Source organism: Eschrichtius robustus, chromosome 14 (genome assembly GCF_028021215.1).
Source record: "Eschrichtius robustus isolate mEscRob2 chromosome 14, mEscRob2.pri, whole genome shotgun sequence".
NCBI classification, from domain to species: Eukaryota; Metazoa; Chordata; class Mammalia; order Artiodactyla; family Eschrichtiidae; genus Eschrichtius; species Eschrichtius robustus.
Window position 1 is genome coordinate 9,359,786 of NC_090837.1, and position 11,027 is coordinate 9,370,812.

Genomic DNA, 11,027 nt, shown 5'->3' on the forward strand with positions numbered 1-11,027 from the left:
AGTTTCAAAGCCAGCAAGGGGGCAAGAGTGGTGTGAGGTCACCATGGCTGGGAGCCAAAATACTGATTTCACGTCCTAGAACCACATGGGGTGTGGCAGACGCTCACAGGTGGGAACCAGGAGCCTTGGAGGCTCTGTGTGTGTGTGTGTGTGTGTGTGTGTGGTGTGGATGAATGTGTCACTGTGGAGCTGTGTCCAGGGTGTCTTGCCCTGAAACACAAACTCCACTTGAGCGCTCTGAGCTGGGGCCTCTCCCGGGCCTGGCCGTGTCTCTGTAGGAGCCCCAGGTCACAGGTTCCAGACGTGGGGGATATGGATTGTTGTAGGGTTTGGATCATGATGGGTCATCATGGCGTGGGGGGCCCCTGGGTCCCTGCCTTCCCAGCTTGCTGTTGGCTTTGAAAGGGACCCCCCCCCTTCCCAGCAGGTGATGTCATTGGAGCTGACCCTGAGCTCCTCCTCTGGGGGCTCTGGTGTTGTTCTTGAACCTTGGAGACTGGCTCCAGTTCTGGCTCCTTCAACCACCTGGACCCCCTCATACCCCCTGGTCGACCCCAGCTGCCACTCCCACCCCCAATTTCAGCCCTTTGTTTCCATCACATCATTCGCTTTGGCTGTGTCCTGGGTTCTTGGGGTTCTCTTGAAAACTTTGAGTGCCCGGCATCCACTCCCCTTTCTTCCTAAAAGGCATTTGAATTTTCCTTTGGGGAACGGCCCCTCCCACCCTCAGGCCGTGTGGTTTGGAAGGGGCTGGTTTCAACCCCAACGCAAGGGTTAATCATGTGACCAAGTCTGCCAGTCAGAGCACTACACCTGTTTCGGGGTTGGTTCAGGTATCCCATACGCCCTGTTCTGGGATTTGTGTGGAGCTGGGAGAGAGGGAGGTGCCCTCTTTCCACTAGGATTGCTGTGGGGATAGACAAGAGCTAAGAACTGCTGGTGACCATTCTGTCACCACTGAGAGCAGAGCAACATGAAAGAAAGCAGAGCAGTGGAGAGGCCTCCTCAGGTTCTGTTGGTACTGTTTGAGCTCCTGGATGCAGCTATGCCTGAAGCCCTCAGACTTCTCAGTTATGTGAACTCATTTGTCTCCTAAGTTGGGATTCTTGCAGCCAAAACAGACCTCAGTGTTTCAGCAATGATTTTGGTCACCCAAAATCAAGAGTCAACTCACACCTAGTCCTAGTTCCTAGACCCCAGGCAGGGTCAGAAGTCATTATCTATGTATGTCTGTGTCCCTCCCCCAATTTGCCAGGAGAGAAATACAGACAACTTCTACTTTATCTGAAATTAGAAATTAACCTCTTACAATTAATGGATGTGATTTTTTGGCCAAATGAGCCATATTTTTAGTGTACATGTGAGGCCTCTTCTTCTTAACTTATCCTGGGGCCTAAACACATCTATGGGAGAAGCATTCCAGTGACATCCTAAAGGAAAGTACGCCAGGGAAGCTAGGCTCTACCAGTGCTCGAACTCTTTGAAAGAAAGGGTTGTGGTCCTCTAGTTAACATTCCAGTAAAATGTGGACTTTCATGGAAATAGTCCTGAGTGGCTGTGAAGGTCTGTGGCCACGCTATGCGGCCTGCGGGATCTTAGTTCCCCGCCCAGGGATGGAACCCGTGCCCCTGCAGTGGAAGCGTGGAGTCTTAACCACTGGACCACCAGGGAAGTCCCTGAAGGTCTATCTTACAGAGTCACTAAGATTCAATAATAATGACAGCAGGGCCATCACTAGCTCATACACCACCTTCACGGGAACTAGCAAAGGGTCTTCCATACTCAAGGACACACCATAAACAAATACACAACCTCCTGTTTATTTGAACATGGCCTCTGGATGGATTTCCATCTGCCGGCTGCGTGGCCACATGGTATCTCTAAGGCACCCAGGCTGCGAAGAAGATGGAGGTAGATAAATGAGGCGGCCACACAGCCAACACGCCAGGGGCAGGGGTGGTGGCATTACTGGGCAAAGTGAGGAGAGGACAGGGACGCCCCCCATCCACCCACCCAAAGGCAATCCCCTCCTTAGTCCTTCTCTTCTCCGTGGGTGATGATGTGCACCAGGTTCTTATAGTCCAAGTTGCCAGTCACATCAGGGGGGAAGGCGGCAAACATCTGGTCGATCTGCAACGAATCAGCAAGACATGCTGAGGACATGGGGAGGGGCAGTGGAGGGGGGAGGGCTGTGTGCGGGGCGGCCCGAGTGGAGAGGCAGCTGGGGGCCTGGAGGACATGGGTTGCGGTGGACATCTCCCTCCGTGCCCTCCTGCTTCCTTGCCCTTTGTAGCTCTTCCACAGGTGCCAGCCCCAAGGGCCATCCTGCAGGGATGTTCCCGGGAACCAGCCTGCGACGGGGAAAGAAGGGATCGCAAACTCAAGTGTGCAAAGGGGCGGGCAGGTTATGTGGGGGAGCAAAGTGGGCCTGGTGGGGACTGTGGCTAAATGGAGGCTAGTCCATCTACAGAGGTCGCAACTGCTCAGGGCCAGCCCATGTGTCCACATGGGCAAGGAGGTCAGACTCTTTGAGGAATTTGTTTCTTTGAGGGAAACTAGAAATTAAATTTTTTTAAATGTGCAATTTCTACATTTAAAAAGTATTGGCTAGTTATTTGTTTTTTAATTTGGGGTTAATAATAGATAACATTTATATTGCCCTTATTACATATCAGCACTTTATACATGTGAACTCATTTAATCCTCACAGTGTACTATGAAGTAGATTCTATTATTGTCCCCACTTTACAGATGAGGAAATTGAGGCACAGTGAGGTTAAGGAGCGTGTCCAAAGTCCCAAAGCCTGGTGAGAGTTGAAAGGCAGGCTCTTGCAACTGCTTGAGTTTTGAGGGGGAAATCCAAATAAAATTTTTAGTAAAATGTGAAACTTGATGGAATCAGGCCAGAGAGGCTATAAGGGACCATTTTAAATAGACTCATTAAGGTTCATTAGTAACGTTGACAAGGCAGTTGCTTGTTTATACAGGGCCTTTGGTGAATTAACAATAGTGCCCCTTCTTCCAGGCACATCTGCCACCTGCCAGAAAAAGTCATATATTCTGATTTCTAAAAAATTATAACAGGACACTTTACTGCCATCTGCTGGAAAACTATTGCAACAAATAAATACTCTGCAGTATTAAGGGCATCCAGGAGGATTGTGCAGTGTACAACCTACACGACTGTATGCGGTGACCCTGCATGCCACCTTCACTTCATCAGGAAATTGATGCTCTCAGCAGGTATCCATGCATTATGAGGAAGACAGAACCTGGAGTCAGACAGACCTAGGTTTGAATCCAGGCCCCGGCATTTCTCATTAGTGTTGTCCTTTTAGTCAAAGCAAAGTGACTTTGCTTCCCTGAGCCTCAGTTTCCCCATCTGTAAAATGACCATAATACTAGTCCCTACCTCACAGGGTGATTGACAGAGTGAAATGAGATAAGGGCTTAGTAAACAAGAGCAGATTCTCTCTCAGTGTGGGGTCAGGGGTGTTTTATATAAGAGAGTCTGGAGAGGGAGTCCCCAGAAGGGTGAGGCCAGGAGCTGGGGTACAGAGAGTGTCCGAAGGGCCCTGTTACCTCCTCCTTGGAAAACCTCTCTGCCTGCGTGGTCAGCATCTCCTGTATGCTGCAGAGAGAGAAAAGCAGGTATTGCAGCTGGCTGTGTGGAGAGGTCTGGGGGGAGAAGCAAGGAACCCCACGTCTTCCCCCACAGATCCCACTCACTAATCAGCCCTGAGCACCCCTTTGCCTTCAGGGTCAAACACTTTGAACGCGTTGAGAATGGTCTCCTCGGGGTCTGCCCCTGAAACAGAAAACGGGGTTAAAATGTGCCATGGGTGGCTGGGAACCTCTGGTAAGCAGGAAAGGTCCTGTTGCCTCCTGAACACTGAGCCTTGGCGTTTTGAAAGAGTGGGCTGAGAATCCAGTTCTTTCTTTCTTTCTTTTTGGCTGCGTTGGGTCTTCGTTGCTGTGCGCGGGCTTTCTCTAGTTGTGTTGAGCAGGGGCTACTCTTTGTTGCGGTGCATGGGCTTCTCATTGTGGTGGCTTCTCTTGTTGCGGAGCACGGGCTCAGTAGTTGTGGCTTGCAGGCTCTAGAGCGCAGGCTCAGCAGTTGTGGCACATGGGCTTAGTTGCTCCGCGGCATGTGGGATCTTCCCAGACCAGGGATCTAACCTGTGTCCCCTGCATTGGCAGGCGGGTTCTTAACCACTGAGCCACCAGGGAAGTCCTGAGAATCCAGTTATTTCTGAGGAAGCCCAAGGTCGAGCATGGATCTAGACTTAGAAAGACTCGGATTCAAATCCTGACTCCAGCATTTGTTAGCTGTGTGGCTGCAGGCAAGAGACTTTCCGTCTCTGAGCTTCAGTTCCCCATCTGTAGACTGGGATAAGAATAGAAACTACCTCCTAGATGCTATTAAATAAGGTGATGCATATAATGTGTTTAAAGTGCTTAGCATGAGGTCTGGATCAGGGTAAGCCTTGGAGCACTGTTAACTGCTGATTTTATTGTTTTTTCTTCCCCCTGACGTTACTCTGCCTTCATGGGCCAACCCCAATATGTCCTCCCAGTGCTTTAATTGATGCCCAAAGATGAAGACACATAAAGACAGACAGACATACACAGACAGATGCACAGAGACACATATACACAGATATACATATACACACATAGATGCGCAGATATACACATGAACTTACCCTTAAGTTTCTCCCCAAACATCTGTAGGAACACAGTAAAGTTAATTGGACCTGGAGCCTCCTTGAGCATTTCATCAATTTCCTCATTTTTCACATTCACACGCCCTAGGGCAGGAGACAGACACTTAGCAACTCCAAGCTGGGACAGAAACAGCTGTCAGAACACTGGCATTTGCCCTTATAATCCTACTTCAAGGAATCTAGTCTAGAAATAATCAGAGACGGAGTGAATGGGGCCAAAGATTCACGTGAGAAGATGTTCTCAAAAGTGTTATTTATAAAAGTCAGACAACTGGGAACAACCCAAAGAGGGTTTAGTTACTTTTTAAAATAGTGCCTTCAGAACCTGGAACAAGTTATACAGATGTTTTAATATTTTACTCAATGGGAAATGCTCGTATTATAAATTAGCCCTTGTTACTTGGAGGTGGGCGAGACATCAGAATTACCTGAGGGAACTTTTTCAAATTACACCTGCTATAACCCATACAGCCTTGGAGATTCTGATGTACCTGCTCTAGCCACTGCCACAGGCCATATAGTACCTCTGTGTAAGTTAGAAAAAGCCACGCCTTCTTAAGATAATTTATGTTTTAAATGTAAAAGTCTACAGTGGCTACAAATATGAATAGTACTCTGTATAATTGCTCAGTACACAACCTGCACAGCTGTTCATGGCCCTGAGTTCTGGGGTTAGGAGTGGAGGAGCGGTTAGTGGTGGCAGGTTGGACACATATTTTGAAACAGCTCCATGTACTCATCCTCATCCTACTGAGATGTTAAATTTTAAAACCTGAATCCAAAATAGAATGATTCCAGCTATTAAACACACGCGTGCGTGCACACACACGCGTGCACACACACACACACACACACACACACACACACGAGATGCCTAGAAAAAAACTTAGAGGCTGAGATGTTAACAGTGGAATGTGGCCTAATGGCCAACGTTGTTTCCTCTTTATACTTTTCTGAATTTTCCAAGTGTTCTATTGTAAACTGCCATTGCATTCAAAACCACACAAAAATTACTTTGAAAGAAAAATAAAACACATGTGAAGACGCTCAAAGACTAAAACACTTCTTTCCTATCCTCTGAAATTTGCCTTAAAGACCAATCTTGGTTGAGCTGTTTCTTTGGAAAATGACAAGCTCTTGACCTTTTTGATGGCCCCACCTCCTGCCCCTCACAGGAGTGGGATAAGGAGACCCTCCTGCAGGCGTTGGTGGGGCGACGTACCAAGAGCAGCAAAGGTGTCCCTCAGATCGTTCTTGTCTATGAAGCCATCCCTGTTCTGGTCCATGATGGTGAAGGCCTGTGAAAGGGAGGCGGTTGTCTGGTCAGCCCAAGAGAAATTGGGGGCAGGAGCCCTAGAGGTTATGCCAAGGGCTGGGGGCAGTGGGATTCTGGGGTTTTCAAGGCACATCAAAGGACATTAGATCAAGAATCAAGGATTTGAAACAGTCTAGCAGTTCCTCAAAATGTTAGGCCTAGAGTTATTGTAGGACCCAGCAATTCTACTCTTCGGTGTGTTCCCAAGAGAAATGAGAACACATGTCCACACAGACACCTGTAGGTGAATGTCCACAGCAGCACAATTCACAACAGCCCCAAACTGGAAACAACTCACATTCCCATCAACTGATGAGTGAATAAATAAAATGTGGTCTCTCCCCATGATGGAATATCATACAGCAATAAAAAGAAGGAAATTCTGACACATGCTGCAACATGGATGAACCTTGAAACATGATGCTGAAAGAAGCCAGACACAAAAGACCACATAGTATATGACTCCATTTCTCTGAAGCTTCCAGAACAGGCAGATCCATAGAGACAGAAAATAGATCGGTGGTTGTCAGGGGCTGGGGGAGCGGGAGAAATGGGGAGTGACTGCTAATGGGTATGAGGTTTCTTTTGGGGGCAATGAAAATGTTCTAAAATTAGTGATGATGGTTGCAAAATTCTGTGACTATATTAAATAACCACTGAATTGTACAGTTTAAAAAGGTGACTACATGGTACATGAATCATATCTTTATAAAGCTGTTATTGAAAAAAAAAAAACTAAGTTAAAACCTGGAGTCTGTCCCCGCCAGCTCGCAAGCCCGCATTGTCTGTAAAACAGAGCCAGTAATCTTTCCCAGCTGGCTCCAGGGAGACTCTAAGAGCTTTGTGAATGCCCAGGTAATTGACAAATGATGTATTATATCTGTGTTTTTTTAGTTCTTTTAGCAACTGGTTCCTGAAAGTATTTGCGTCCCCAGGTCACACCCCCAGCAGCTGATCTCATTCCAGAGGTTGGGACAGAGTGAGGGAGAAGGGCGGGTGTAGTCTTCTCCATGGAAGGGGACTATTTCAAGTTCAGATATGATATTTCATCCCAGGAATTCCTCTTTCCCTGGAAGCTTATGGGCCACGGCGTTCCTGTGATCTGAATGTTGGTGGGGACAGCAGGGGCCAGTCTTCATGTCCCATTGGAAGAGCCCCAAACAGTTTCCCCTTTTATATGAAACAGTGTCCTCTCCAGCATAGCTTTAACGTATTTTCCTCTGAAGGGCCAGGTGAGAATGTGGATGACTCAGTGTGAGCCATCAGGACTGCTGGAAAATTAGTTCAGTTTATCCTTCTGAGCCTGTGGCAGTGGCTTAATTTTGCCTAATTGGTACTTAGGTTTGCTTACTAAGGCACATGGCCATAGTCTGTGATAGGGTTTCAGACCCGGCTAGCATTCAACAACTGAGGACTGTAAAAATTAAAATCTAAGATACTCTCAGACGTCTCTCAGACTGACAAAAATAATTTTTGAGATGTTAACGCCCTATGTTGATGGAGATGTGGCGGGAAAGGCACTTTCTCCTCTTGGTGCTGATGGGAGTCAGAATGATCACAGCATTTCTGGAGGGCAACTTGGACCAGTGGTTATACTTGGTTTTAGTTCCTTTTTTAAAAAGTTCCTTCGATCCAGCTGTTCTGCTTTTAGGAATTTACCCCAAGGAAATAACCAGAGATACAAGCAAAGGTGTGTTATTTATAATAGTACAACATTCTGTATATAACATCCAACCATAGGAAGCAGTTTAAATAAATTATGGAAAATGTTGGTGCTGAATTGCTCAAAGAAAAACAGCAGGTACTGATTAGTGTGCTTTGTTTAACAAACGTGTACATATTTTGGGTTGGCCAAAAAGTTCGTTTGGGTTTTTCCATAAGATCTTATGGAAGAAAACGAAAGAACCTTTTGGCCAACCCAATATATAACAAAAATCACCGGAAGGGTGAATACCAAAATGTTAACTGATTATCTCTGGGTGGTAGAATTGTAGGTCAGGTCATTTTTATTCTTTGTGCATTTCTGAAATTCTTTCCTGCATTTTCAACAAGACATATGCTTTACTTTGATGATCAGCAAAAGTTAATTCCTTTAAGTCATTCACACACACATTCAGACCGAATTTGGGGTTTTGGGGGAGGATAAAGACAACCTAACTGAGAGGTCCTTGCAGGGAGTATGGAACGAGGGAAAGGCTCTTTCTAGCGTGTGGGCATCTCCACCCAGGCGAATGATTCCACAGCTGCACCCACCTCCTTAAATTCCTGGATCTGGCTTTGTTCAAACATGGAGAACACGTTGGAATTGGCGCCCTCTGCTCTCTTCTTGGCTTTCTTAGGTGACTAGGGGGTAAAAAAGCATCGATTAAAAAAAGTCAGAGGCTGGGAATTAGAAGACTAGGTCAGGTGACATCTCTGGGTGAGCCTTAGCTGCTTATCTGTGAAATGGGGGTATGGTGCCCATACTCATCTCAAAATGGCGATGCTGGAAAGATAAAAGGACACGGAATAAGGTTTCTCAAAAGCACCCCAGTTCTGGTGGATCGTAAAAGACTGTGGGTCTTGCAGCAGCTCCTTTGCAAACTAGGGGAGGTAGAGGTCTGTCTCCGGGGATGGAGGCCAGGCTTTCGGATCAGGCCCAGCAGGACCCAGCTGCTTTTGTTTCGATGCATTTCACAAAAAGTTCAGTAATGCACAGAAGGAGAATTGATTGGAGGCGAAAAAAAGTCAGGCTCACTGAACCATGAGGAATGCGAGATGAAATGACACATTTTCAGGGTGTTAAAACCCAACTGCTCTGTCCCCCTCAATTTTCTCTTGATCCAAATGGCAGCAAAATCTCCTCTCTAAATGTTCTGTCCTTGCACCGTGCAAACAGAGCAGAGAAGAGCGAGTTAACATTTCCCCACCTGCTTCTGACTTGAGTTACAGCAAACGCTTGAACACTGCATATGTTATTGCATTTAATCCTCATAACTGCTCTGTCAAGTGGATGCTATTATTACCATCGCCATTTTACGGGGAGGCAACCGCGGCTCAGAGAGGTTGGGTCATGTACCCAAGGTCACACAGTCACAGAAAGGCAGAGCTGGTATTGAACTTGGGCAGACTGACTCCAGAGTCTGTGCCCCTAACCACAGTCCTACACTGACCCTGATTTGGGGGCTTCCTGCTTCGGGAGGGGGACACCTAACCAAAAACATAGGGAGAAAGGTTTTAAATTTGCAAGTTCAAGAGGTGAAAACAAAAAAGATTCTTTTCCCCAAACTCCTGAACAAGAGAAAAGAATTACAATTTGATCCTTAAAAGTGTTCAATCCCATTTTGCAAGCCCTGGGAGTTATTGATTCCTTGAGAGGTCAGTAGACAAGCCATAAAAAAGCCAACTCTCTTATTTTGTTTTTGCGAGTCCCCGGGAGCTGCTGTTATTTGTGGCTTATTGGGGCATTGATTGGGGTTCCTCTGTGTGCACACAGCAAGTAGTGCTTTTTCCACCAGGGTCTGGGGCCCCAGAGAGCTGCCTTTCTCCCCCTCCCCTTTCGTCCTTTGCTTGTAGGTGGTGTCCTCACCTCACCGCCCAGCATCACTTACCTCCGGGGGCCCTCGATACTCACCATGGTGGAAAGGACACAGCACTGCTCCCCGAGAAGAATCCCACAGGCTGCCCAGCTTTCCTCAGCCCAGGAACAATAAATACTTCCTCCCCAAGTTTAAAAATAACCCCATGACCACTTTTGGCAGTAGTAGGTGAGGCGGACACCACCTAAGGCCCCCCCCGCCCCGACCCCATGCCGTTCTTCTGAAGTAAGGGCAGCTCACTCGCCACCCAGTGACACGTGAGACCCAAAAAGACATTCAAGGTTAAAGAGACTGGCGGCTGGTGCATGGGGAGAGATGTGGCTCGCTTTCTGCAGCGCTTGGGTGGTCAGCACTTGTGCTTGTCTGTTTTGAGAAGGAAAATGGCAGGGAGAGGAGACTTAAAATTCTCTAACATTATCAGGCATGGGTCTCACCTCAGGGTCTTTGTACCTGCAGTCTCCTCTGCCTGGAATGCTTTTCTGTCAGACATCTGCAAGGCTCCCTTCCTCACCTCCTTCAGGTCTTTGCTCAAACGTCACCTTCTCAGTGAGACCTCCCTACCACCCTATTTAAAATAGCCGTTTAGCCCTGCCCTGCAGAGACCTTTCTCTGCTTTGTTTTTCTCCCCAGCATTTACCACTTTCTAACATACCATGCAATTCACTTATTTTGTTCACTGTCAGTGGACAGCTCAGGAGGGTGGGTCCTCTTTTTTTCCCTCACCACTCTCTCCCTGGCTCCAAGCTCGAGACTGGCAGGCACACAGCAGCTGCTCAACGAGTATGTGTTAATTGACTGAAGAAATAACAGCTCTTGGGCTTTCCTGGTGGCGCAGTGGTTAAGAATCCGCCTGCCAATGTGGGGACACGGGTTCGAGCCCTGGTCCAGGAAGATCCCACATGCCGCGGAGCAGCTAAGCCCATGCGCCACAACTACTGAGCCTGTGCTCTAGAGCCTGCGAGCCACAACTACTGAGCCTGCGTGCCACAACTACTGAAGCCCGTGTGCCTAGAGCCTGTGCTCCACAACAAGAGAAGCCACCGCAATGAGAAGCCCGTGCACCACAACGAAGAGTAGCCCCCGCTCGCCGCAATTAGAGAAAGCCCGCGCGCAGCAACGAAGACCCAACACAGCCAAAAATAGAGGGAGGGAGGAAGGAAGGAAGAAATAACAGCTCTCACGGAGTGCCTGGGTACACGTCTCGTGTTCCAATTTAAATTTCTAATCACCCTGTGTGGTAGAGACCACCTTATTTTCAGTGTCCCCGTTTTACAGATGAGGAAACTGAGGCTGAGAGGCAAAATGAGCTGCCTGGAATCAGGCAGTGAAGTTGGGAGTGGATCTGAGGCTCATTTGCCTCCAGAGTCCAAGCTCTTAAAGGGCCTTGGGAAAGGCCGTTTGCTCTCA

The 11,027-nt window shown here is 47.7% G+C and overlaps 1 protein-coding gene across 2 annotated transcripts; it reads right to left on the bottom strand.

The window, feature by feature from the left end:
* Window positions 1-1,807: 1,807 nt before the first annotated feature.
* Window positions 1,808-9,710, bottom strand: MYL2 (myosin light chain 2). 2 transcript variants are annotated; one of them, XM_068562742.1, is made up of 8 exons: window positions 9,656-9,710; window positions 8,296-8,385; window positions 5,950-6,025; window positions 4,707-4,811; window positions 3,730-3,808; window positions 3,583-3,631; window positions 2,014-2,130; window positions 1,808-1,894 (listed from the first exon to the last, which is right to left on the bottom strand). In XM_068562742.1, the coding sequence occupies exons 1-7, from the start codon at window positions 9,656-9,658 to the stop codon at window positions 2,032-2,034; spliced, it is 501 nt and encodes a 166-aa protein (XP_068418843.1). In that variant the 5' UTR covers window positions 9,659-9,710; the 3' UTR covers window positions 1,808-1,894; window positions 2,014-2,031. The 2 variants fall into 2 exon arrangements, with proteins under 2 accessions (XP_068418843.1, XP_068418841.1); XM_068562740.1 differs by having other exon boundaries at window positions 1,815-2,130.
* Window positions 9,711-11,027: the final 1,317 nt, after the last annotated feature.

Bases quoted from the DNA above. Each gene is read 5' to 3' on its own strand.
- MYL2 (XM_068562742.1), bottom strand. The intron at 6,026-8,295 runs GTGGGTGCAGCT...TCCCTTTCACAG, and splicing joins AGATCCAGGAATTTAAGGAG to GCCTTCACCATCATGGACCA. The intron at 3,632-3,729 runs GTGAGTGGGATC...CTCTCTCTGCAG, and splicing joins GGGGTGCTCAGGGCTGATTA to CATACAGGAGATGCTGACCA.